The sequence below is a fragment of the Anas platyrhynchos genome, chromosome 6 (genome assembly GCF_047663525.1).
Source record: "Anas platyrhynchos isolate ZD024472 breed Pekin duck chromosome 6, IASCAAS_PekinDuck_T2T, whole genome shotgun sequence".
NCBI lineage: Eukaryota > Metazoa > Chordata > Aves > Anseriformes > Anatidae > Anas > Anas platyrhynchos.
In genome coordinates this window covers 8,158,491-8,183,865 of record NC_092592.1, presented here as the reverse complement: position 1 = coordinate 8,183,865, position 25,375 = coordinate 8,158,491, and the positions used below count along the sequence as shown (strand labels likewise).

The 25,375-nt window shown below is 37.9% G+C and overlaps 1 protein-coding gene across 16 annotated transcripts in view; it reads right to left on the bottom strand.

Moving 5' to 3' along the window:
* The window catches only part of CTNNA3 (catenin alpha 3), a 482,801-nt gene that overhangs the window by 382,962 nt on the left and 74,464 nt on the right, over positions 1-25,375 (bottom strand). For 15 of the 16 annotated variants that reach the window (XR_001186059.5, XR_005266613.2, XM_072040368.1 and 12 more), the window contains one exon: positions 599-862. Coding sequence is in view for 13 of the 16 variants with exons in the window: in XM_072040368.1 (XP_071896469.1) it covers positions 599-862 (264 nt within the window). In the remaining 3 variants the exon portion in view is untranslated. Of the gene's footprint in view, positions 1-598; positions 863-13,660; positions 13,724-25,375 lie in introns of those variants that run through there. The other variant, XM_013092205.5, reaches the window with a different exon arrangement.

The following is a 25,375-nucleotide window of genomic DNA, read 5'->3' as shown; positions in this document are numbered from 1 at the left end:
GGAGCAGAGGAAGAGATGACATTCTCCAAATATTTGCTTCAATATGGTAGTAGAAACATCGATTTGTGAAAGCGTATTGCTTTTATCACTTAATCATAAAAACATAATTAAGTTTCTAAATATTTCAATTATTAATTGAAATTAATTATTAATTTCAATTAAATTACATAATAATCCCAATGACAAGTTTCAGAGTAAGTAACTTCAATGTGCATTGTACTAGTTGAAATGCAGTCAATGCAGCCGTGATTTCCACTGATGACTGTCATTTGTAAACTGAACTCCTGGGTTTTGCCCTCTTATTCAAGGATATTTCTGCCTCCACCATTACTCACGTGCATGGAAGTAATCATTAACTGCTGTTTGAAGGAAGCAAAACGGTGAACATGCATGAAGAATTAATTCCAAGCTCTTTTGAAGAGGTGATTCTTCCCAATAAAATAGTGATACTATTCAGACTAAGACTATGCAGAGCACTGATTTCTAATACCTTTTAGTCTGCCATTTCTAACAGCAATAGTTGTTAGTGAATACAAACAGTAAAGCAAACCATTTTTCCAAAAATGTTGCAGTGTGCTAAATTTATGGGTTCACCTACCTCAAGCTCATCAAGCGCACTTCCCAGAGTGGCTTTGTGAGATGAAGGTTGTCCCGTTTTATTTCCAACTCCTTGGGAAGCATTAGAAATTACATTGAGAGCATTCTGTATTTCACTGCAAATTGAATCCTTGCTGGCTGTAAGGGATGCAACATCTGAATGTTCCAAACAAGCTGAACATATTGAATGTAGAAGAGAAGAATTTTCTTTCAGGGATGCACGTGCGGCAGCAATTTCATCTCGCTGATTGCTAGATTTCAAATCCTGTCAGCAAAAGAACATGACGCTTATTTCCAAAAGCATTTCAAAACTTCAAAATTGACAAGTAATGTATAAACAACGTTTTAGCTATCTGTAATCTGTTTAAGGACATACCGAATTAAATTTATCAAAGATTGGGAAAATGGACTATGTCTACAACAGTACTTAGAATCGAATCATCTCTATCTCACAAGGGATAAACAAAACTTATGTTAAACAACACCAAATTTTTATTTATTGTATTTTATAACCAGTACCATGAAAGGTCAACTTTTTGCTGCTTCTTAGGCATAATCTTCCCTTGAGAAAACAGGTTTGGTATTTAGCTGCTGCTTCTCCCAGACATGTCTGTCTTAATAAGTGATAGAGGAAAAAGGTGTAGATGGGGTTAAGAATAGAGTTTTTGACTGTTGCATCTAAATATATTTCTTGTATTTGCTTCCCCACCCTGCTAGCGTATGTCTCAAGCACTCTATACAAAGGAACAGCCGGCAGAGATGCGAATTCTGAACTCCAGGGAAATGGGAAGCATAGACAGTAGGGAAATCAAAAAACTGTCTGTGAAAAGTCACCTCTGTTAAGTGCCACTGCCTATTTCTCCTCTCTCACTGCTATGTGCACACCGTGAGCATTCAGGGATCGTGCCACTTCCATCTTATTCCTTCCTCTTCCACCCAGATTTTGAAACCCTGCAGCCTTCTGCCATCCAAGACAATAAAGAACAAAGTGAACCTTGAAATTGGAAGTGAGATTCAACTGTTTCTAGGAATCAAGCTGAGGAGCTGTTATTTGGACAGCTGAAAGTTACACACTTCAGGGCAAACAGACAGTCAACATTAGGATTGTAAGCAGCTGCCTGTCTCTGCCTGCTTTACTGTAGACAATTTCCTCATTTTCTTTCTGCATCTTGTCCCTTTGAAGAATACTAGTAGATATTTGCAAAATGGCTTGGGTGAAGGAGAGAATTAAATTCAAGGGAAAAAATAAAAAAGGGAAAACAGCACATCAGAACAAGAAAAGCCTGTGGCATCAGCTTCAAATGATGAGAAGAGGCACTATGAGGAATGAACAACAAAATGTGCACAAACCTGCTCACAGTCTGCTCTGAAGCAAGCTGAAGTCTTCCTAATTGTTTTCCTTTGCATTGCATGAAGCTCTACATGCATTATTTACAGAAGGATCATAATACCCACGTCTTGCCACATGAAGTTTCTACATTTACGGATGAAGAGCATCTGATATTAAAGGAACCAGTCCTATTATTTTTTTAATTCTCTTTCATTGTAAGAAATGCACTGGACACAGGATGGGATCTTACTTCCTCAGGCTTAGTTGGAAATCTCAGGGATACAGCAAAGAAAATAAAAACAGTGGAGCCCTAAAGAGAAGCAGACAATTGTTCCACCAGCTGATCACCTGAATTAGAAAATTGAGCTATTGTCTTGGGAGGATTAATATTTAATGTTAAAAAAAAAAAAATCAATAAACCAATACAGAAAAAAACAATACTGTGTAGTAATGACTTTTTTGCCCAGGATGCTCAAATCCAAATATTCAACTGCACCTCCAGCCCTGGTAAAGCATCTGCAACTTCTGCAGTGCACTCTCAGCAAAAAGCAGTAGTTATCATGCAACACAGACTCTTACTCTAATTGGCAAATCTACCTTTCCTGCAATTAAATGACAAGAAGACAGAATGCTCCCTTTTCTGCTGTACTGCAAGGAAGCTACAGACCCGGAGATACAGTGGTAAGTCAATACAACACTTCAATCTAGCTGGCTTCTGTTCTAAGCAATTCTTACTGTGCTGCAGCATCATATGCAAATGATCAAACTCGAAAATCCTTCCAAAGGACTTTTTCCACCCAAAAAAGTACTGTGTAACCAGGAATGAGTGGTTCCTACGGAATCCAAAACTGCCTAGCCCATAGCACAAAGCCAGTAACAGCAGGACGCCAACACAACATCCATTTTCAATAATAAACAAAGTGCCACGAGTCTTCATGACAAACCCAAAGAGCAGAGAAAAAGTAGCTCATACACAAAGTAAGTTGTCATGCTCCTCTCTGGCACCCAAAACTTCACACAAGTTTCGCAGATATTCTTAGGGGTGTTACGCGTCTTGTTATCACATTCAATTCTATAGAAACAGTAAGAAGTGCTGTAAACACCATGATATGCATTCTCAATAGATTAAAATTATTTTACTCTGTTTCAGTTTCTGTCTCTTAGACTCATAGACGGGACAGAATGCAGGAAGCAAGGAGAAGAGGGATTTCAGGGAACTCTAGCTAGGAGAGGGTCAGCACGAAGGGTGCCAAGCAATGGAAGATGCATTTGGGGCAAAATGTTCATAGGATCTCTCTCTCTGTTTCTCTTCCTTTGCCTTCCAGGGACTTCATCAAGGAGAGGGGACCGTATCCTGGCAGACTATGCCTCCATGCAGCCGTCTAACTCCTACCCCAGCTCCAAAGGAAACTGGGCACCCCCCCAGACCCTGTACAGATGCCTCTGAGTACTTAACCCTTGCCGCTAGGATTCCTTGGAATGGGAAGAAAAGAAATGTATGATTTTACTGTGAGATTTATGAAAAATGTAGCAAAAAGACTCTAGCTCCCCACACCTGCCTCAATTAATGGATTTTAGCCTCTGCCTCTTTGACTTCTCCCTCTACTGCTCCTTTGCCAGATTCCATGCTCAGCATTGTTACACTGGTGGCAGGGATGCGTTCAACTGTCAGAGATTACATTAAGAAAAAACTTTACAAAATGCAATTAACTTGGTTTTAGTTCAGGAGATGGAATAACTCTGATCACTGTGACACAGGAAATAAACTGAGGGAAGTAAAAGACAAGCAAATCAAGCAAAATAGTTAAATCCAAAAATAAAAAATAAAAATAAAAAAGCCAATACTGACTTCTGTTTTAAAACACTTCCTCGTCTTTCCATTTTGTGTGAAGAAATAGGGGATAAAGTACGACATTTAAGATACAGATATAAATTAAGAGGGTGATATTAAGACAATATAAAGAGACTACAGCATATGTTTTCTGACCATCAGAATGCACATGCAGTGATAAAAAGCACGCAGGCAAGTAGTAAAAGCCACACCAAACAGCTCAGCATACATTACTACCTACTTGTAACACAGCTCACTCAAGGAACAGTGCAGAAACGCAAAGAACTCAGACAAAACAAATATGTACATTTTACTGCTTACAAAATTACTGAACAAAAATATGTGCATCAGACTGTAATTGTCTGTGTGCCCTCCAAAGATAGGTTTAGGGGTCAACTAGACACCAAACTCAGTATCAACCCCAAATTCTCACATGAACTCACAAAGAAGTAGTTCAAGAATCGCACTGTACAGACGCAATTGGCAGTGAGGTACAGTTACGGGTTTTACAGGCTCATGCAAAAAATAAGAGTTGACATGTAAAAAAGCTTTCCTCTCAGATTTGAGCGCTGCCCACAAAATGAGTGCCACAGAGTTAAGAATTTGATAGATTTCTGTCATGAGAATGATGCCTTGCTGTGCAGTCAGGTGAGACTGTGTGGGCCTTGCCTAAAACAGACCAGCATCTCCACAGCAAGAGGGGGAAGCGCCTGCATTTGCTGAGAATAAAGGCCATGTTCTTTCCCAACTAGGTTAATAAAAAATACAGATAGAACAGAGCACAGGACAAAGCAATTGCAAAGATGAATCTAGACTATAACCATAGATGTATACATGCATATATGTACATAGACATACATAAAGGGTCCCAATGACAGGTTTCCCTGAAGGGAGCATCGTAGAAGATGTGGAAGAACCACCACTAAGTCTAGAAAGCCAGTGAAATATTAGCTTTCATGATAACATGGGGTAATGCAGGCTGGAAGGAACCTCAGGAGGGCTCTGGTCTTACCTCAGTCTTCTCAATGAGCTTCTTGTAGGTACCACGGGCTGCTGTCAGGTTCCCCCCACATTTTCTCCAGACTGAACAAGCCTGGACTGCTCGTCCGCTCCTCACAAGACAAGTCGTCCCATTCCCAATCTTTACAACTCATCAAAAAGCCAAGCAGACACACCTAAGTTTCTTTCAGAGTCTCTAAGCCTGCATTTATACCACTGTTTGTAAAGCACATGGTCAGTTTTAGATTTGGTAACCAAACACTTGGTAAAAACTTGCTGTACCTTCATATGATCCAACTTTCAAGAAAGCTGCAGATCAACAAGGCCTTCTCCATGAGCACAGCAATCATACAAACAGGGTTATGCCACTGCCAAATTACATACTAAGATGCATAAAAATAAGCTCTTTTTTTTTTTTTTTTCCCTTCAGCTCTTGTCTAAAACATTCAGTGTGCTATTGTTTTTAAAACTCTGTTTTATTTCACACAGCATTGTATGAAGTTGCAACATCATGGTATTGGTAAACTTGCCTATGAAGAGCCTCACTTCTGATGTGTAACACATCCACAGCAAGTCAAACACCCCAGAGGAGGCATGCCCATAAATTCAGAACAGCAATGAATCACAGGAAGATGTTTAAACACAGCTCTGTGTATTCTCATTGACTGAATCACTCCTGTTATTTAAGCTGACTGAAAGTCATGGTTTTAAGGACTAAACCGTAAGTAGCACACTTTGCCTCTACAAAGATTCTGTGCTGCCATTATAAAACCATGATTTACTGGACTCAGGTTCCACCTGAAGTGAAGTCTTGCAATTTTCTCTGGACCTACAGCTATTTGTTGTTAATAATACTCAAGCTAATATACAATACCATGGAAAAGCACAGCTAACATGCACAAAGAATCAAAAGCAGATCACAGCAGGTTAATATCCCAGGTTGTTGTTGCTTTTTTTTGTTTGTTTGTTTGTTTGTTGTTGTTTGCTTTCTTCTGGAATTTGCTGTTCAGTTAGGTAATGTTGTTTCTTTTGACGACATCCTTGCATCAGATTGCAACTGCTGCACAACACTCATGTGTTTCATCAAGTTCTTCCCTCCTTACAGATGACAGAGCTGACACCTTGCTGTCACTTCTCTATCCATTATTTCAGAATTTGGTCCCCACGCTTCTAATACCCTGCTCTGGTAACTATCCATCTCCCAGATGAAGTGGCTGAGTTTGAAAGGTAGCAAAGCAATTTTTCCCTCTAAGAATTAATGGAACAGAATTTTTAAGTCCAGCAATCCTTTTTCTGCACACATATACCACTTAATGTATTAGCTCATAAAGGTTTTCTCCTAGTACAGTTATGGGCACATTTGTCATAAATGAGCATGTCTACAATCAGAGCAGGAAACATTTGTCAGGGAGAGGGGCCCAGGTTAAACACCAGATCTGATGTTAGGAACCTCCAGAAGGTCTTATCCCATCTTCAGGAGGACAAGATGGGTAAAGAAGGCATGAAGGAGGAAAGGGAGGGAATACAGAAGAAATATAGATGACTTAAAGAGGAGTTGTTTCTTTGACCTCCAGAAGGCCCATCCATTCCACCAAATCCACAACAAACTTAGCTTATCATTTCTATGAGGTTAGTGTCCACCTCATGAGAATCCACATACTGCCTTAAAACTGAGAGGGGAAGGAAATTAAGACTTACAGATCACTTACATGCACATCAGTGAAACTAAACACCATCTCTAAGCATATTCCATCTATCACATGAGTTCAGGACCTGTCTCCAACAAATCAGCTCAAGTTCCCCTAGCTGTAAGTTTCTCCCGGTCCTGAACAGAGCACACTGAAGTTTTCCTAGATTTAATGTCTCAGCATGAGACATATCTATGATGTGAAACCATCAGAGATAAGTAGATACACAACTCACACCAGGCAGCCTGTTTCAACCGCAATTTTCTCACAGATTATGTACTCAACAAATATTTATGGTGCTTGCCACTACTCACCTGTCAAACTCCAGTTGCAATTTAACTTTTTAACTTTTTTTTTTTTTTTTTTTTTACATTTCTTATAAATAGTTGCTAACAATTTAAAATATTTCCTTTTTTATGATCAAAAAGCCCAGAACTAAAGCAAGCTGAATCAAGTAAGTCAATGATGTATCCTCACACACTATTTTAGGATGCACACAATTCAAACACTGCAGAGAATGTTAAGTTCCTGTAATGTGAACATACGTCCAACTCACATGCATAAAGAGTGGCACTCCAGCAATTGGAACTGAAGTGCTAATCCATCAAAACAAGCTTATTAGCATTACCAATTTCAGAAATGTTTTAACAGTACATTTAGTTTCGGCTGTTCAGTTTAAACTGCAGAATTAGCTGGTTTCAAGTATTTATCATGTACAGCACTGCTTCCCTTTTTTTTTGCATATCAGTTTAATTTTTTTTTAATGTTGTTTTCTGCACACCTTGCAAACACTTACAGGACAGCAACTCAGAGCAAGAAAGAAAAAGCTTATGCCCTTGAGCTCTGTACCGAATGTTAATGTGTTTGTGTATGATAGATTTAATACATAAATGAGAACAAATGACTTCCAGCAGCTGCACTCTGCACCTATAAATCGCTGTGACTATTGCAAAAATCCATACAGAGGAAGAACAGCTGTATAATTTACAGCATCAGTATTTGTCAAGAAAAGCAGCAAATATAAAACTTGATTTCTTTGTTTTAGCATTCCTGTAAAAATTAGAAGTTACCCTTTACAGATTCCTTTTAGATTAGAACTTCTATTCATCTCCCCTGATGGCACTTCAGTGCAGAAGGTTATTTAATTCTTAATAACACTGAAGGAAATTCAAAAGGCACAAAACCCAGCACAGTTTTACAAAATAAATGCTAGAAACATCTGAAAGAGCTAACAATGAGCATATTATGGTTTGCATTGAATATGCTTTGGTAGTATGAGAAAAGTACAGTACTCTGATTCAATGATTTACACTGTACAACAGGTGATTTATATTACACAAATCCACAAAGAGCAAATATTGAAACACAGGTTTGAACAGCTGGATTTGTGCTCAAGATGTTTCCCTACCAACAGGGCTGACAGCCACATCACACACTCCTGTTCTTCCTTATGCTTGAGAGAATTTTGCATCGCATTCAGAGTACTGTGACCAGCTCCCAAATACAACCCAACACCCTACAAAAATACACACTGTACCACAATAGCTATAAATACTGTGTATACTCTGCAACCAAGGTCTAAAAATTTCAGAATTTGATGAATTTTTATTGGAGAAATACAAAGCTTACCCCTCCAAAATCACATGTCTGTTCAGCCATTTACTGATTGCTTATTTGTGAACACCAAGCAATGGATCTTAAAGTATGAAAAATATCTGAATTTTTCACTACCAAGGAAGTGCAACTTTTGGGCTCGTGGTTTTGATTCAGAAAATGGGGAAGACTTTCAAAATATTGTTATTTTTCAGAGAAAAGACACTTTAACAGTTATGTTTATAAAAGAATGTTCTGTAAAAACATCTTTACTAACAAAATTCATTTCAAAATCTATGAAATCATTTCAAAATCTATGAAACCATAATAATTATTTTGTTGAAGCTGTTACTAATAGTTACTTCTAGAATGAGTTTGGTATTGAACTGCATTGGCACTGGGTCTGTTACCTTAAGATACTACTGCCTCTTAGCAGAGGCTAAAACCCCCATTTTACCTCATATGCTAGCTTCCAACTTTCACAGTTGGAATGAATCCCAAGGAGATTGTGTCTTCCTGTGCTCAAAGCAAGTCACAATGAACCCTCTGGTGTATTTCTTATATGATAAAGCCAGTAAATGCAGTTTCCTTGAACTCTAAATATATAAAAAATAAGACGTTTAAGTCCCTTAAAAAACAACCGAATTGAGCAGATTTTTATTCCAAAAATATCACAGAAGTTCAAATAAATAATTTCAATATTTTAATTGAATGTCTTATCAGAAGTTCAGTAACATGAAGGGCCTTCAAAACGGTCATAATTCAGCTTCATCCTTATCTCAGAGACAAAATACTACAAAACAAAGCAGCAAGCTTGTTTGTATCCTCTCATATGGCACTAGCTGTTATGACTCAGCAGGTTCAACACAGATCTTCACCTTAAAACAAGGGGTACACCACAGGCAACATCCTCTAAGAGAACTCTGTTCAGTAGAAAAAACTGAAAAAATCCAAAATAAAATGCAAGTCTCATCGATACACGAAAAACCTGAGGATGAGAACCCTACAGACACTGCAGAACACTGAAATTTTTATCTCTACTGACTGTCCTTTCATATATATATCAGAGTTCTGCTGTTCTTCCTAAAGCATAAAATCACAGTCAGCATCAGAAACAAACCCCCATTGCCTTGTTATCATCATCTCCCTATCTCACGAGAGAATAATGGTATTTCCCAGGAAGAAGGCAAATCGGGAAGAACTTCCAGCTTCACACAGCAGCAGCAGTTTTGCCAAAATGTTCTTTACCTGTCCAAACACAGACTTCCCTGTTTTCCCTAAATAGCTAAAACTGACTAGGTTTTTGTTTGTTTGTTTGTTTGTTTGTTTGTTTTTATAATGGTATCAATAGTGTGGAAGAACACTAAATAAAAATGTAGCATTCGAAGGCTCATCTAATTAAATGGTATAAGAAGTTTTTGATTTCAAGGGTTTTGTTTAAGTAGTTACTCTCCTAAGTATCATTTTCTTTCTTTGGAGCAAATTATTATCTTAATTGCCAACCCCTTAGCGTAATAGGCCTTAACAGAATACAGTCATTTCTCTAACTCCAGTGGTTTTGCATCAATGAGAATAAGGTCAATTTTTCCATTGAGGAAAGGCCAGTGTCAAAGTGAATGTTCTCATCACTAACACTTGTAGTTAGAAACTACAAGGGTGTAAGGAATTCAGATGATTTAGGGAGTCTAAGACAGCCTTCTTGGTTGAGAAACATTTCTGATACTCAGGCTTAAGTGCTTCTAAATAAGCAATTCTTTCCCAAAATTCTTTTGAACCAAAAGCAACCTCATTAGTATTAGTTACACCCTGAAACCTTATAAACAGAAAGATAAACAAATACAATCTTCTTTAAGTGCTCATGATAAAAATCTATCGAAAAAGATTTTTTTATTTAAGGGAAAGTGATTAAAAACAAAATCAATCTTTCCCTGCTTGGCAAGAACAACGGAGCAAAATAAAACATATGACACGATTCTGTGCTGACAATTTAGAAGATTTTAGAAAGATGAGTATATTTTGGCCCAGAGAGACCATGACATTTTTATCCTTAGATATTCCAAGGTTGACCAGACAGCACCTGAGCAATCTGACTGAACTTGGAAGTTTGCCCTGCTTTGAGCAGGGTACTGGACTTCATCTCTAGAGGTTCCTTTTTCCTAATGTATGATATTAACTTACATTATTTGATGGCTGAAAATGAGTATTCTGTAGCTTTATGGAACATCTGAATTCTTCCTATTCAGAGCATTACGTAGTAAGAAAATCCTGAGTACTTCCCATCACCATAGTGGTATGGAAATTATGCAAGTCCATCACCATAACAGGGTACAACTCCAGCTTCTGCAACGTTAATAACCAAAAAGCAGCTTCTGCAGTTACAGCAATAGCTCAAATTGGATGCCTCCGAGGAGGGCACCTGAACAAAAAAATCCCTAGGCAATTATGCCCTTGCCCTCTACATTCCCAACCTCTCACCCAAGGCTCTGAACCACTACCGGTATTAGGGTTGGAGGTCTTTTTGCTCTGGCTTGGTTCCTTCCATTGTCTGTAGAAAAGCTGCTTTCTCCTATGTCTTTGATGTAGAAATCTCCTACTAATCAGGACATATGTCATGATAAAATGCTAACTGCCCCATATTCCACAAATCTGACAGACTGGGAGGAGAAAATATTTCTGTAGATTTCTTCTTCCAACCCACCCCTCATGGGTAACTTTAAATGTTAAGTTTGGGGAAAACTTAATGAAGAAAAATTAAAGCACAAATTGCAGGTGAGATATAAAATGTGAAAGTAAATCTGCATACTTTGCACCGGTGTGTGTGACATTTTCATTCTAAAAAACCTGCTCTTAGATGCTCGTAATTTTGACAAATGAGTACTCTGGGCTAGCACGGATCACATCAGCTGTCTGGGTGGGGGTACCTTCACTGGCCAGGTTTAGGTTTACTCTATCAGCTTCCAGCAAAGACAGCCCCTTGGCTGCTCACACCTACATTCATGAGCAAGACTTAAGCACAGAGACCAACATTCTCCTGGCCTCTAATAAGACAAGACTCCGCAAGAAAAAAAAAATAAAAAAATTATATGGCTACATGCCACACAGCATAGTTTGCCCACTACAACCAGTCAACACATATAGGATTTCCAGTCCCTACATACTCCCCCCACGTTCTTAAGAGAGATTGTGATAGGGACATAGGCTGTGAAAATTGTTAGAGGAACCACAAATCAGGACAAAAAAAAATGAACAGAAGAGTAGATAAAGGGATAAGGAGGAAGAAAACGTGAAAGAAAAATCAGCAGCTAGAAAGCAGGAATGCTAAAGGTGAGGGAGAAGTAGGGAAAAAGTTAAAGGCAACAGCAAGAAGTAATGGCAGACAGACACGTGGCCATCAGGCCCCAGTAATACTGGTCTTGGGAGGCCTTGAGATCTTCTCAGGGCACATGGTGTAACAGGCAAACCCAGCAGTCCCTCCTGATAAAGGAAGGAAGGAAAATTCCACCCCCTTCCCCATCCCATGTGTCATGGAACATGGAGAGGAACATCACTTTCTGTCCCCTGGTTTCATCTGGACTCTGTGAACCAGAGCATGGGGTAGATGGAAAGGGAGGACTGGCAACCATCACTGAAGCTACTAGTGCCAACAAAGCCTTGTATTTTACATTTCATTTCATAGGGACAGGCTGCTGAAGTGAGGCCAGGTAAATCACTCAGTGCAGCACTGTAATTCTCATGACCAAATAATTTATCGAACAAAACATCTCTAAGGTGTAGCACTTCAAGACTTTTCATACAGAACATACATTCCTACAGAATGTTCCTGTTTTTCATACAGAAACTCAGTTTCATGTGTTCAACAAGTTCTAAACATTTAGCATTACTACTTGGTGCCCCTGCATACTTCTCGCTAGCAGTCACTAGCCTGAGAAGAACACCATGTTACTACTGAGCATCTAATTTCCCATCAATAAATACAATTTGACTAAATACAGATTTGATCCCAAATCCCCTCAATTGTAAATAAAAAGCACTCAGCATCAACAGCCAAGTCTTTTATATTTCTGGCTTACCTGGTTTTTAAAAAGTTGACTTAGGTATTTGTGTCATTGGCTAGTTAGTATTGCCCAATGAAGTAAAATTTCATTACTTTCATATTGTTACAGTATCAGACTATCATTTGCAGCACACTCACAAGTTCTAAGACACATACGTATCCAGAGCACTTTTCATCTTCAACTTCTGGCTGAGTGGTGACTTCCTCACCTGTTTTCTAAGACACAACAATTACATTCCCTCTGTATGCACCTGAAGGCACACTACAATCAAGATCTTGTCTTATAATTTTAAGGACTGTGAATAGCATTTATATAAAAATTGTAGTAGAGTTCTTTTGTCTGGGAGAGTTTATTTAAAATGAAAATAACCCCTCTCTGCTTCCTTTCTTCTGGATTATTCATGTCATGTATTAATGCAGCATTAACAAAATTTTGTAGGACAATACCACACTGTTAAAATGATAAATCACACTCAAAGCCTATCCAATCAATTTACCTTTTAGTTTATTATTAGAATATCACTTCTGAAAAGCGAACAGAATTTTTAAGAAGTGTAATCCTTCAGAGACCTCACCTTCAAAGCTAATAAGCATAATTGCCTTCTGAAAGGGAACAAATCTTTTACACTGTATTGTAACAGTCAATTTTTACACAACATTGAAGGAGTTATTTTTGCTCAGGCAGAAAGCTCCTACTTTTCTGAAATAAACTCCTTTCAGCCCAAACGTGAGATGCAATTGTGTTATTTGTGTGTTTCAAAAGTAAGTTTCCTACCTCCACTTCCCCACAGATCTTAAATATGCCAGCCGCATCCTGCAATATTCTCTCTAAGAGAAGAGGCACAGTTTGCTGTAGGGTTGAATAGCAGCAGCCTCAGCACCCAGGCACTGCATAAACCTAGCATTAGGGATAGTTCGCTCCTGCCACAAGGCAAATGCACAAATAAATAAGAGAAACTACACTGAAAGATGACAGCAAACATGTCAGCACAGGGATGCATAGCTCTAACCACACCTTCTACTTTTTGTTCTCGTCTTAGACACACTCCGTCTAGGAGGAGAAAGGAAAGGAATGGGGGGAGGAAGGAAATGTTCTTAATTACAAGAAGCTGTAGCAATTTTAGCAAAGCGTGGCAAATGTATGCAACATTGTCAGCATCTCAGTAATAGCAAAAAAGAAATCCCACTCATTTTAAAAATTACATAGTCTGAAAGAACAGCACCTGGCCCAGGATTTATCTAGCAGAGAATAAAAGAATAGAGGACCCAAAGAGGAACAAGAGCCATATGGACTACTGCAAGCCTGCACACTGTTGTGAGGCCAGCTTACTATGCACGCAGGCCGCAGCTCGCAATACAGAGCAAAGAAGGTTCTGCATATGGAGTCCCAATGCGTCTTGACAACCATGCTCTTCCAAAAGAAAATAATCCTTCACTTCAAGCATTTTTCAAACTAACCTAGTACGAAAAAAATATATATTCCTACCTTAGGATCTCAGTCTAAGAAGGCATATATACATATATATGTTGGTTTTTTTTTTTTAAAAAAAGCAATCAAGCACTGATACCTGTTTATAAATGGCCCAAGTCTCTAAAACCCTTTCAGTGTTCTTCATCCCACATTTTCTTTATAGAATTGTCATCAAACCGCAAACTGTAGTAAGGGAATTGCAGTATGGAAAATATTCTTCAGTTAAAGTGCTCCTCATACACTTAAAAAAAAAAAAAAAATACCAAAGAAAATAAAAGATTAACAAATGCCTACACCTGTATTCTGTATAGTAACTCAACTCACAACACCCACACAGCACCTGTGGAATGTCTGTTAAAACCTATTTTTCCCCCCTCTTTAGAGAGTAATCTTCCAACGCAAACCAAAACAATTTGTCCTTGTTATGGAGTCACAAAATGACAATTTCTAGATTTAGAACCAGTCTCATAGATCACTTCACCACAGTAAAATATCCCAAATGCAAAACATTTGAAATTCTTTTGAGCACTCTATTGAACAGCTAGCCCTGAAAATTCTGGTTGTTTGTGAAAGCCAGTGAACTTCAGCTGTGAAAGCCAATGATTTAGCCTGCTAATGCCACAGTGAGAATAAGGCCAAAAATAATGCCAAAAATCCAGCCACAGAGTAACGATTGCCACTGGAAAGCAATTTTGATAATTACAGTCTCCTCAGAGAGTCAGGAAAAGAACTATAAGAACATTGTTTTTCTATCATAACTAAATTCTTTCTATAGAATTTACATGTTGCATTCAATAACTGCTGTATTGCAAGGAAACTTTCTGGTGGGTTATTCCCCCTCTGGAAATAAAAGGATCACGATCATTGCTTCTGAAGCAATGAAGCTGCTTATTTCTTCAACAGAGAGGGCAGACTTCCTTCTCCTTCCCCCAGAGCTTGTACCTGAAGAGTACCAGCATGCAAAACCTTGTTACCATTACTTCTCAGTGCTTAAAGCTGCAGGGACTAATTAGTATCTTTTGCCAAGTCTTGACAAAGGTGCAGAGAACACAGCTCTAAGCAGCCTTACGTTCTGTCTAACACACTCCCTTCTGTTGACCCCTGTCTGACAAAACAAATCACGTGTCAAATAGAAATTCAGTGAGCTCCAGCTTGTTCCAAGAGAGACATAGATGAGGTCAACACAGAGAGAGCTGGAGAACCAGAAAGACCTCCAACAACTGATACCATTTCTTCTTTGATTAGTAGAGGAGTCTGAAGCGAAGGAACCGCACAGAACCCTCTGGGCACCCAGAAACACAGACAGACACAATGATTACCTAAGTCTACATTTCCCTATGCCCCTAAGCTTTCATTTCCCAATGAAAACAGGACTGTTCTTTCCTGCTATAAAACGGGAGAGAAAAAAAAAAAAAAAAAGGGAAGAAAAAAAAAAGGCTTCATAAGCTAAGTCTGTAAAACAAGTCTTTACTAATTTTCATGTGGAAAGAAAAATCACTTCAAAACTGTAGGAGTTTGCTGCTTCAATAGGATAAAACCATCAAATGAACGTTACTAACATTTTGCTCTTTAAACAGGCTCTTTGTCAATACACAAACCAATATCCTGGCCTACTGGTCCCTGTCAAGCTCCAGCTCAGTTCCCACCCAGGGCAGCAGTCCAGGAGGAACTGAAGAGGATGAGTAAGCTTTTAATCACTGAGCTGGAAACAGTACCAGCCACAGCCTGGCCTTTGAATGAGGAGTAAGTTACTTTCAAAGAACTGATCCAAACTTTGTTACGTTGAGTAATAATAATTCATGCTGCAGTTTCTCTCCATGGAGATGCACAGAATTCTCCAACAGGTGATCCATCCAGTAACCCTGGAAAAATGTGTCCTAAAGGCATCAATAAAACTCAACCTGTTTTTCTGTTTTCATGATAACAAAGAGATCTGATTCATGAGAGACTTCGCTCTTACTCTCTACTAAAGTCATCCTCTTATTCAGGTTCTGATTCAGCAAAGGACTACATAAATCTAACTGAGAACACCAGTGCCATCACCAACCTCCACGGAACTAGAGACCCATTTTCTGCTTATTTTGTAAGACCTGTGATGTGGGCATTGCTAGACTAATGCACAGAGATGATTTCCAGCAAGAAAGTGAACAGCTGTCATGTCGTCTCTAATCATCAGAAAGTATCCAGATTTGAACCTCTGGTTTTCGAATCAAGGCTCCGTACACTGCTATCAAAGCCTTGGACCAAAGAGCTTATCACATATTGTAAGTCAAAAATCAAAGACTATTCAAAGTCTCTCTAGTCGGTAATGAAACATAGAAGAAGTATTGCTTTGTCACTTACATGAAACACATTTCTCAGAATTTATAAAGTTGTTTTATTTTAGTAAAGATTAAAGACTTAATTTTTCAAAGGAATCTAAGGCTTCAGATTGACAGCTTATATAAACCACAAAGCAGGACTGCCCATGAGAACTACAGGTGATGAGTTTATCATCTATCAACCTGTCAATAAAGAAAAACTGACATTTTCTTTCTGGTATCAATAGGAGTAGAAGGCATTCAGCACTTCGTCAACAGACAATTCATGAGGATAGTTATAAGAAAACCAAGAGCCATATGCTCACAATATGGTGTAATTAACACTGCCAAGAGATCAAGGCAGCTTGTCTAGAATATTAAAATCCACAAATATTCAACATAAGATTCCCATATTTTCTGCTTTCTACATTACTGCAGAGAATCTCCGCTTTTTACGGATGCAGATAACTTTTTTTGCCAGCATTCAGCATTATGCTTCTATATAGTAGCATAAACAAATTTTGGTAGGACTCGATACTGCACTCTTAAATGCTGCAAACCCTGTTTAAAATCCTTAGCTTGCAGTTCCTTAGTAAAAGCTTTAGTTGAGGGAAGATAATTGTGATTAGAATAATAACTGCACAGAACTTCTCTAATTATGCATCATCTGCAATTCTCTAAATCATGTGGATTTGCTTTAAAGAATATTACACTTCTGCAGTTTACTGTCACACTAAAAATCAAACGGACAGCGACTAAATTACATTATCCTACCGTTTCATTAGGAAGCCTGATGCACAGTCATGTTGCAATATGCTACTCTCAATATTTAAATCTTTAAAGAAAAATGTTATGGCACTCAGAGGTACTTCAGCAGGGAACATGTTGAAAAAACAGAACCCAGTAACTGATTTACTTTGTTTTAATTCAGAAAATTTCTGAACAGTTCACCATTTACTCAGATTAATCACAAAAAGTACTTGTCCAAGACAAAAAATATCTCGTATGTTGCCGCAGCTTCATTGCCAAACAAAAACATGTCTGAATGAATAGACATGCAAGCCTACAGAGGAAAAGTGCAATTAGAAATAAGACTACCAAGCTCAAATAAAGAATTTACTACCTCCAGGAGAAACAAATACTTGGTTATACAAAGATGTACAATTCTTCTAGTCCATTGTCGACGTACAATGATGGGGATTACACAAAAAAAAAACAACAAAAATGTATAGACTCCAGACCTGTATCTCTTAACATCTAACCTACAAAAAAGCACCCAAATCCTGCCTGTTTCCTCTGTGGTGTTCTTCCACAGTTGCTAACAAGAACGTGGAGTTCTTAGCCAAATAATTCACTAGTGGCTGCATGTCACCTGTTACCAACTAGGCAAAGAGCTGTGTGTGCTGTATCTGTGGAGACATTTTATTTCCACAGACAAATCCCACGAGAAATGCTTCAGGGCTACTGCATTTCAGTGCAAGTGTTTTGTTGTTGTTCTAGTGCAACTACAACAAACACGATATGGGAAATGGAAAGCAAAAAACAAACAAACAAACAAAAAAAGGGCTAATCCTCGGCTATTTCTATAGCTCCCTGCAAAGGACCAATGCAGCCCATCTGACATGAAACTAGGTCAGGTTAGTACAGTCAAATTTAAAACAATAGCACAAACACATAAAGGCGGACAGTTGATACTTTGAAGACATACCATGAGCTAGAATTAGCCAGAAACACAGCAAGAAGAGATTCTGGAAATGTAAATTCGGAGTAGGAAGGTGAAGGAAGTGTTGGAGCACTACAGAGAAAACTCTAGAGACAGATTACACTGTGAAAGACAATGTTTGTTGTCTTTTTTTTTTTTTCTTTAGACTTCACTTGAAAGAAATGTTTCAATCAATTAAAACCAGGAAAAAAATAGTAAGATTTCAGACTAATATTGGAAAAGAACACACAAAACGTTAGAAGGATAACCTGGCAGTTTTCACATCTGCTAACCCTGCTTAGTTTCGTCTCATCAACAAACCTGAAAGCCGTAAGTGGTTGAACAGACCCTGTTGGAGCAGTGATGGGGAAAATAAAGATTTAAGGGGAAAAAAAGTTCTTAAAAAAACAAAACATAAAGTAAAAAAAACAAACAAAACACCCAAGAAAGAGCAAGGAAATAACAGTTAACCATTCTGACATGTTCTGAAATAAAATGTAAACACAAAAGAAAAGTGAAAAGTAAATTACAGCTAATTTGGGTTGGCTCAAATAACATACACCATTTCTCTGGCAGAGTTTTTAAATCTCATCACAAATAATGTTCTTCAAATCAGATTCAGAAAATATGCTCTTAATGAAACTGGTGTAAGGACCACACAGAAACACTGGCAGTGAAAATGTCCTGGAATAGATAAGAGAATGAAATGGAAATGTATACTAAGTAAGGTTCTTCATATTTTTTTTCTATGTCTGGAACAACTCAATATTCCCAACCAAGGTTGTGAAAAAATGTGAGAAGTCCGAAAAAGAATGTAAAGATGACAAAGGGCAAGATTAAAACTGAAAATCTTGATAACTACAAAAACAGACCTAAAAAAAAAAAAAAAAAAAAGCAAACATTTCAGTAAGTGTCTGTACTCAAACTGGAAAAAGTAAACTGCTGGCTATATTGCAGTCCTAAAAACACAAAAACACACCACCCTGTTTTAAATCTCCCTATACTCCCTCTCCAAGCAGGGAATATCAAAGCAAAGTAGATGAATGGATTGCAGCCTCTAAGAACTTCTAGCAAACTTTCATCATCTTTAACATTGATAAATCCCAAGCTGAATTGTTAGAGGACTGAGGCTGCAAAAATATTAATAGGAATTACGGATATTTTTTTAATAAATGCATAAAAAAGAATTTAATTATCTGTGACCCCATGACCACTGTGAACACTAGATAAGAAAATATAAATAAATGACAGCAAGGAAAACTCTCAATTAGATAAAAAAGGGAACATTTTAACAGCAAGACAAGTTAAATACTGGAACTGCTAGTACAGAGAAGTTGTAGAACAGGTAGTGATAGAGACTTTAACAAAAAAAAAATCTGTTGATCACCTACATTTAAATCTGGTTTAGGATGCACAGATCCTGGATGACTTCCTGTGTTCCTTTCAGACCTACTTTTCTGATTCTATGAACACATATTTTCAAACAGATCACAGAAATTATCACAGCTCTCCACCAGACTAAGCAAAGAGATTTCACTTCCAATACAGAAGGAAACACATCTGATGAACAGAAGAGACTTACAAAGGCAGAAAACGTTTTTCACCATAGGTCAGTAAACTGGACAGCAGTTGTTCTGGTCATAACCAAAATAACCATCTTGTACAGACTTATATGAAGGTGTCAGGCACATTGTGAGAACAAGCCAGAAGTACACAGGGTCTGTGCTTCTGCTGTACTGGCCTTTAAGGCTGAACAGACCCACGCATACAATTTTTGCTCACTGCAACAGCTTGCTCTGCCCCTAAAGTAATTGCTACAAAGCACACAGAAATTATATGTATGGTCTAGTGAGTGAGCTGCACATCGAATACACAAATCTGAGCAAAAAGAAATTAAAAATAATTTTTTAATGCACACATGTTCTTCTCTTTCACGTATATGAGCAAGTTCCCTAACTATAGAACAGCTCCAAAAATACTATCAGGTCTAAAAGCTCCTCAGATGCTTGAACACATCTCAAACTTCTAACCCAAAAAGCTCTTTGAAAACATTGCTTACAACAGTTCTGTGAATCAGCTGCACATCCTGGCACACCACAGCTTTGCGACCAACTCATCTAGAGGACCTTTGTGTCTGAAGAGCAATGTAATTACTGTTACACCTACTGAAGAGTAGCGGAGAGATGATTAGAAATAAGCAGGGAATTATTTAAGAAGTGTTAAAAGTGCTATATGATTCAACAGGCATCCCATCAGGGGGGATTTTTTTTCCCCCATTGATTAAAATGATGTGCCTCTCCATCATCTTCTTCCCCTCCTCTTTAATTTCCCCATCTAAGAGCCTTTTGTTTACTTGCTGTTTTCTTCTTGTGAGTGATGCAGGCAAATTATAGACATTGTACCAATCTGTTCTAAGGGCAAGGCAGTTTTCAAAGTCTTGTTATTGTCTTCTATGTGAGCATGTGACAAATGTTTACAAATGGCTGTTATTACTGGTTTAGTACCACCCTGGGTCTTTTTTGACTATGCCAAACCAGTAATCACCCTGAAGCATCTCCTCTCACAGCATGTTTACATCATACTCATGACAGTTTTGCATTTAGTCATTGTGACATCTCTCACACTTACTCTTATAAAGAATGCCATAAAACAGGGTTTAGGGCCTGGAAATGCTTTACTGAAACTGATGAGCCCTTGGATATCAGTCAGTCTGTAACCAGCAGTGAGTGAAAGGGCCTGCCTTGGAGAGCACCTCATCTCTGAGGTCTGTACTCATGGCTAAGGAAGGGAAAAAAAAAATTCAGCTGAGCAACTTCAGTTCAATCCTTAACAACCATGACACCACACACCTTGAAATCCTACAGAAGCCCCTGCGCTTTGGTAATACAGTTGAGCCATCATTGGCTCAGGCTACAAATAATAGTAGCAGAGAAGTGAAATGTTACATTCCTTCACAAGCGCTAAAAAAGATGATGAACTGGAAAATACATGGAAAAAGACTGTAACATTTCTTTGGAAATTATTCTGAAAATAATAGAAAATGTATCTACTGATTAGTGCACTGAAAGTCAGACTGTTTAGAAACTGGTTGAATATGATAAAAAATGCACTTTCAGTAAGATAACCAAAAACGTCTATTTAATCAGTATACTAATCAGTGCATGTGCTTTGACAAGGTGTAAGGCTAAGCATTTTTTTAAAAACACTTGTAAATCATTAGGGTTAAAAATATGTATTACTGAATATATACACAACTAAGTATTCATGAAACCCAGTGAGTGACAGGTAATAAACATTGTATAAATGCATTCTTCCTGAAGGACTATGTTCCCAGCTATGGCACCAAGGATTAAAGAAGAGATTGGATGTATGGGGGAGAAAAAAAATCCTTGTTTCCATCTTTAGACTTCTACAGGAAAAAGTTCTTCACATCTCTTCTTGTTTTGCTGGATGGACGAAGTCTGTTCCCCAGCCTGCATGCTGCGTCTCAACACAAAGGGACTGCAAAACAGCAGGAGGCAGAGGGTTCAGCAGTCTCTGGCCACATAACACTAAGACCACTATGCCACCCAAAAGACAAAACAAAGAGGGAGGATGCCTGGATGAGCAGCTGTGTAAACAGCTAGGGCTCTCATCCAGTTGGAGGAAATAATTGCATCTTTAAAATTCAGACACTGGAATGTATTTAATACGAAACAAACTCTAGGAAACACACAGTGACGTCACTTTTTTTTCTGAATCAATTATGTATACAAAAAGGAAACATATGTATGTAGGTTTTTTTAATCAGTGTGCATCACAGTTTAAAGTCACACCAACTTATGAAGAAAGCTAGAAATGTATACACCAATACATTAACAAGTGTTCAGGTTACTTTATAAAGCCAAGGCAACACCTGTGTGATTATTTGGGAGGATTTAAATCCGTGTTTCCATTAGATACATAAATTATCTATGATATAGATACATAAAATTATCTATGATATTGAAACTACTTTTGAAACTGAAAAAGTGTGATGCATAAAGACATATACTGATATACATTATAAAATTACAAATGCAAACATACAATACAGTTTGCGCAAAAAAAAAAAAAAAAAAAGGTGAAGCATGCTATTTTCTTCCAACCTTTTTTTTTTTTTTTTCTGATCATCCAGGTCAAACAAGCTAACAGTTACAGTATCACTGCCCATCCGATTTTCTATTTTCAGTTTGTCATGGAAGCATCCTGATGTAAAGTTGTCTCACGAGTTTTTTGTTCAAAAAGCCTGTAACCTTATATCCGTAATAGTTGCCATGATCAAGCATGCAAATTATTGCAGTAAATATTGAAGTTGTAAAAAATATAAAATATATAGATAAATATTTACGGAGGTTGTACTCAAAAGGATATGTGGAACACATCACACCGCTCATTTTTAAATAGGTCATGAGCCAGAAGGGAAACAAATACCTATCACGTACCAGGGAGCTACGTAATCTGTTAAATCTCAAGTTTTCCCTGACACTCTAGGATGAACTGAAATCTATGGCATTCTGTTTTGCTTTAGTAACACTAAAGCAGTTTCATTTTGATAAAATTTCATTAAAAATTAAATACTATGGAAGCCAAAATAATTTCTCCAAACAAAATGGAAGTTGGCCATATTCCATGGTGCACAGTAGCAAGTAGACTTCTGTTCCTGTAGAACCAGGCACTGGGCAATTCAGCTCTTAAGATTTTTCTCACTGGATTTCATCTACAGCCCTGAAAGATTTATATGCACTAAAGATCATATATTGACTGAATAGGCCTCATTTATTTTTGAGAATGTTTTGCAAAGAATGGGTTATGTTCCAGCTTTTCTTTTCACAAGCTTCTGACATGCTGTGCATGAGGATTTGGGCCAGCACTAACAGGAATGCTGGCAACTTCCTCCTAAATCCAGTTTGATACAAAGCCCAATAGACAGACCCCTCTCTGATAACAGCTGACACTACATGACACCAGTCGTTATATAGCTGCACGTTATTTTTGTATTTTTCAGGCACTTGATGTTGCAGTCATTTCACAGTAAAGAGGTTTTTCAAATGAGGTTGAAGTTCCTAATCTTTACATAACTCCAACATCTTTTCCATTTGTGCTTTTTGGAGAAGGTTATAATGTAAATTTATAATTTGGCATCTCTTCGCTGATTCCTGAACTCCTGCCAGGGTAAGCTGCATGCCATTCCCTTCATTTTTCATTATGACTATCATATATATGACTACCATATGCTTTAAAAGCATTTCCTAAAACAAATGAGAGAGCAGTTATAATTTTTCATTACAGATCTCTCCTCCACTTACTCTATACTGTTATATTCAAATCAGTTTAGTTTTCTGAATGGGTTGTAGGTACTACTGCAGCTCCTGAGTGAGCTCCTCTGAAAGTCTGAAGTATTTTCATTACAAAGGATATTTCCAATTTCTTTTTCAAAGCTGTTGTCAAGCATTTGCTGGTAAGGCAGTACTTCCCACAAACAAACAAAACAGTGTTAACGCTAAAAAGAATTTGTGTTCCTATAGCTAGGATCACATTTCTGTCTGACAGCAGTTATCACATTTATTTTAAATACAGACATGTCTACACCTAAATGATGTGCCTGTACCCCTTGAACTGCCTATTACTTAAAAGCAGTTTAAATGTCCCTTCCTCATTGTTAATCATACGAGTAATCTGCAACTAGTAGAGCAGGAATGGAGGGGTTTTGCAAAGAAGGATATCAGATAACCAAAAATCCGGGTTCTTCAAGGAAGTAAGTCACCATTAGCTCATCATCTGAGTTCATCTGTATCCTGGGAGCGACCGCAGGAGCACCTGCTCAGAGTCAGCTCTCCCCCACTTCAGCTGCCAAGATTTCATGATATGCATCTTATAGATCTTGGACGTACAGAGGTTTGGCTATGCAGTCAGAAGGCTGGGAACTCTGGCTGCCTGCAGTACACTGCACTTCTTGATATTCTTACTACTGTTACAAAATGGTTATAGCATTTCTTTCACCATTTGTTTATCAAAAACACAACATGAAAACACACACAAGAGCTTGTAATTCCCCTCAGCAATCACTTCTTTGTACCAAGGATTATTAGTTTAAGACCCACCCCTGGGGAAACACTGCAAAAACAATGAGTAGAATTTATGGTGGTTTAGAAACGTATTTATATCAAATATTCCTAAAGAGTAACGTTCTTCTGATTCTGTTTAAACTACTTTCCCAAATAAAATACTGCTTTCGAGTGCTTATGGAAAAAGAAAACAAGAGTATTACCTAAGCTTCCCTGTCTACTCCGCACACAAAAAGCCTAGCCAAAGCTTTCTGTCCACATGCCCTCCTCAACCAAGATCACTGCCTAAAGAAGAGAATTAAGGTTTCAACGAGAGGCAAGATCATTGTACTCTTAGCATGCAGTGGAACTGAAGTAAATCCTCTGCCAATTTCTTAAAACAGGGAAGGCTAGGCAAGCACCTAATGCAGTTACTGGGTTGGCTGAAGTATCTCTGCCTTAAACACAGACCGGAAAGCCAGAATTGCTGCAGGGAATCACAGACCTGCATGCCTCAAGGTCACACACAAGCAGTGGCTCTAAAATCTGTTCCAGTATTGCTAGTTCATCGTGCAAAAATAAAACCTCACTGTGGAAAGAAAAAAAAAAATATATATATATATATTATTTTCTGGCTACTGTCTGAGACAACTTTCTGTGGAGAAGCAGAACTGCTTAATGTGTGAGATAAGAGACAAGAACCATTTTGAAAAGGAACTGTAAATGAATTTTAATTACAGAAGTTACTGAACGCAATCAGTTCTACCTAAAAGTAAACAAAACATTTATTTACACATATGTTTCACACACACCTATAGATAACATCTCTGGATTATTTCTTACATGTTGTGTGCTGTTCCAAAAGCTTCAAGTTACTATACCTGAAACGACCATTACATTTGACTTTGTTGATACACTATACCGTGTGAGTACTTATACACAGAACACAGATGTACTTTCTACTTGACTGTTAATTCTTTAATTGGGAATGATTGCCTTGAGTATGTGACAGTTTGCCTGCTGTACCAAGTCTGCAGTCGTCTATTTTCGGATACCAAGTAACTTTAAATAGTCGTTACACAATCTTCAGCAAAACATTATTTAGAAGTTGCTTTTAACTTAAATGAGTACTCATTTTATCTCCACGCTGCTCCTGTGAGAGAAGCACAATGTCGGCAAGCTCCCAAGTAGCCCAAGCCAGAAGCATCAGTGACAAGGAAAAGCTCATGTTTGGCTCTTCTGTACAGATTTAGAAGTGGCTGCAATTAATTTTGACAGAAGAACAAAGGCAGAAATATTTAGTGGTGTCTTCCCCTCCTTGACCACAGTCAAAAACTGATTTTGGTGTGAGAAGCATTAACAGGTATTTGAGTAACAGGTCACAATTAAGTAACAGTCATCAGCATAGTGTATGACAGTATTTAAAATAATGACTACAATATCTGTAGTCTCGGATGTCTTGAAATACATGTATGTAGGTAACCAATGTACTAGGACCTGGGTGGGAGAAAATGCATCTCGATTTACTGCTGCTCCAAACTGCTAGTGCCAACTTGGCAAAGCTACCCAGCAGTAGATTTACAGAATACTGTGTTTTCAGTCTCACACTGTGCTAAGGTTAAAGTTTGAATCATTTTCTTTTACTTAAACCATAAAGGTTTTGTTCAACATAATGATTTTATTTTATAGCAGGAAATAACCCCTTATTTCCAAACTATAAATTCAGTTCACAAATATCCTCACCA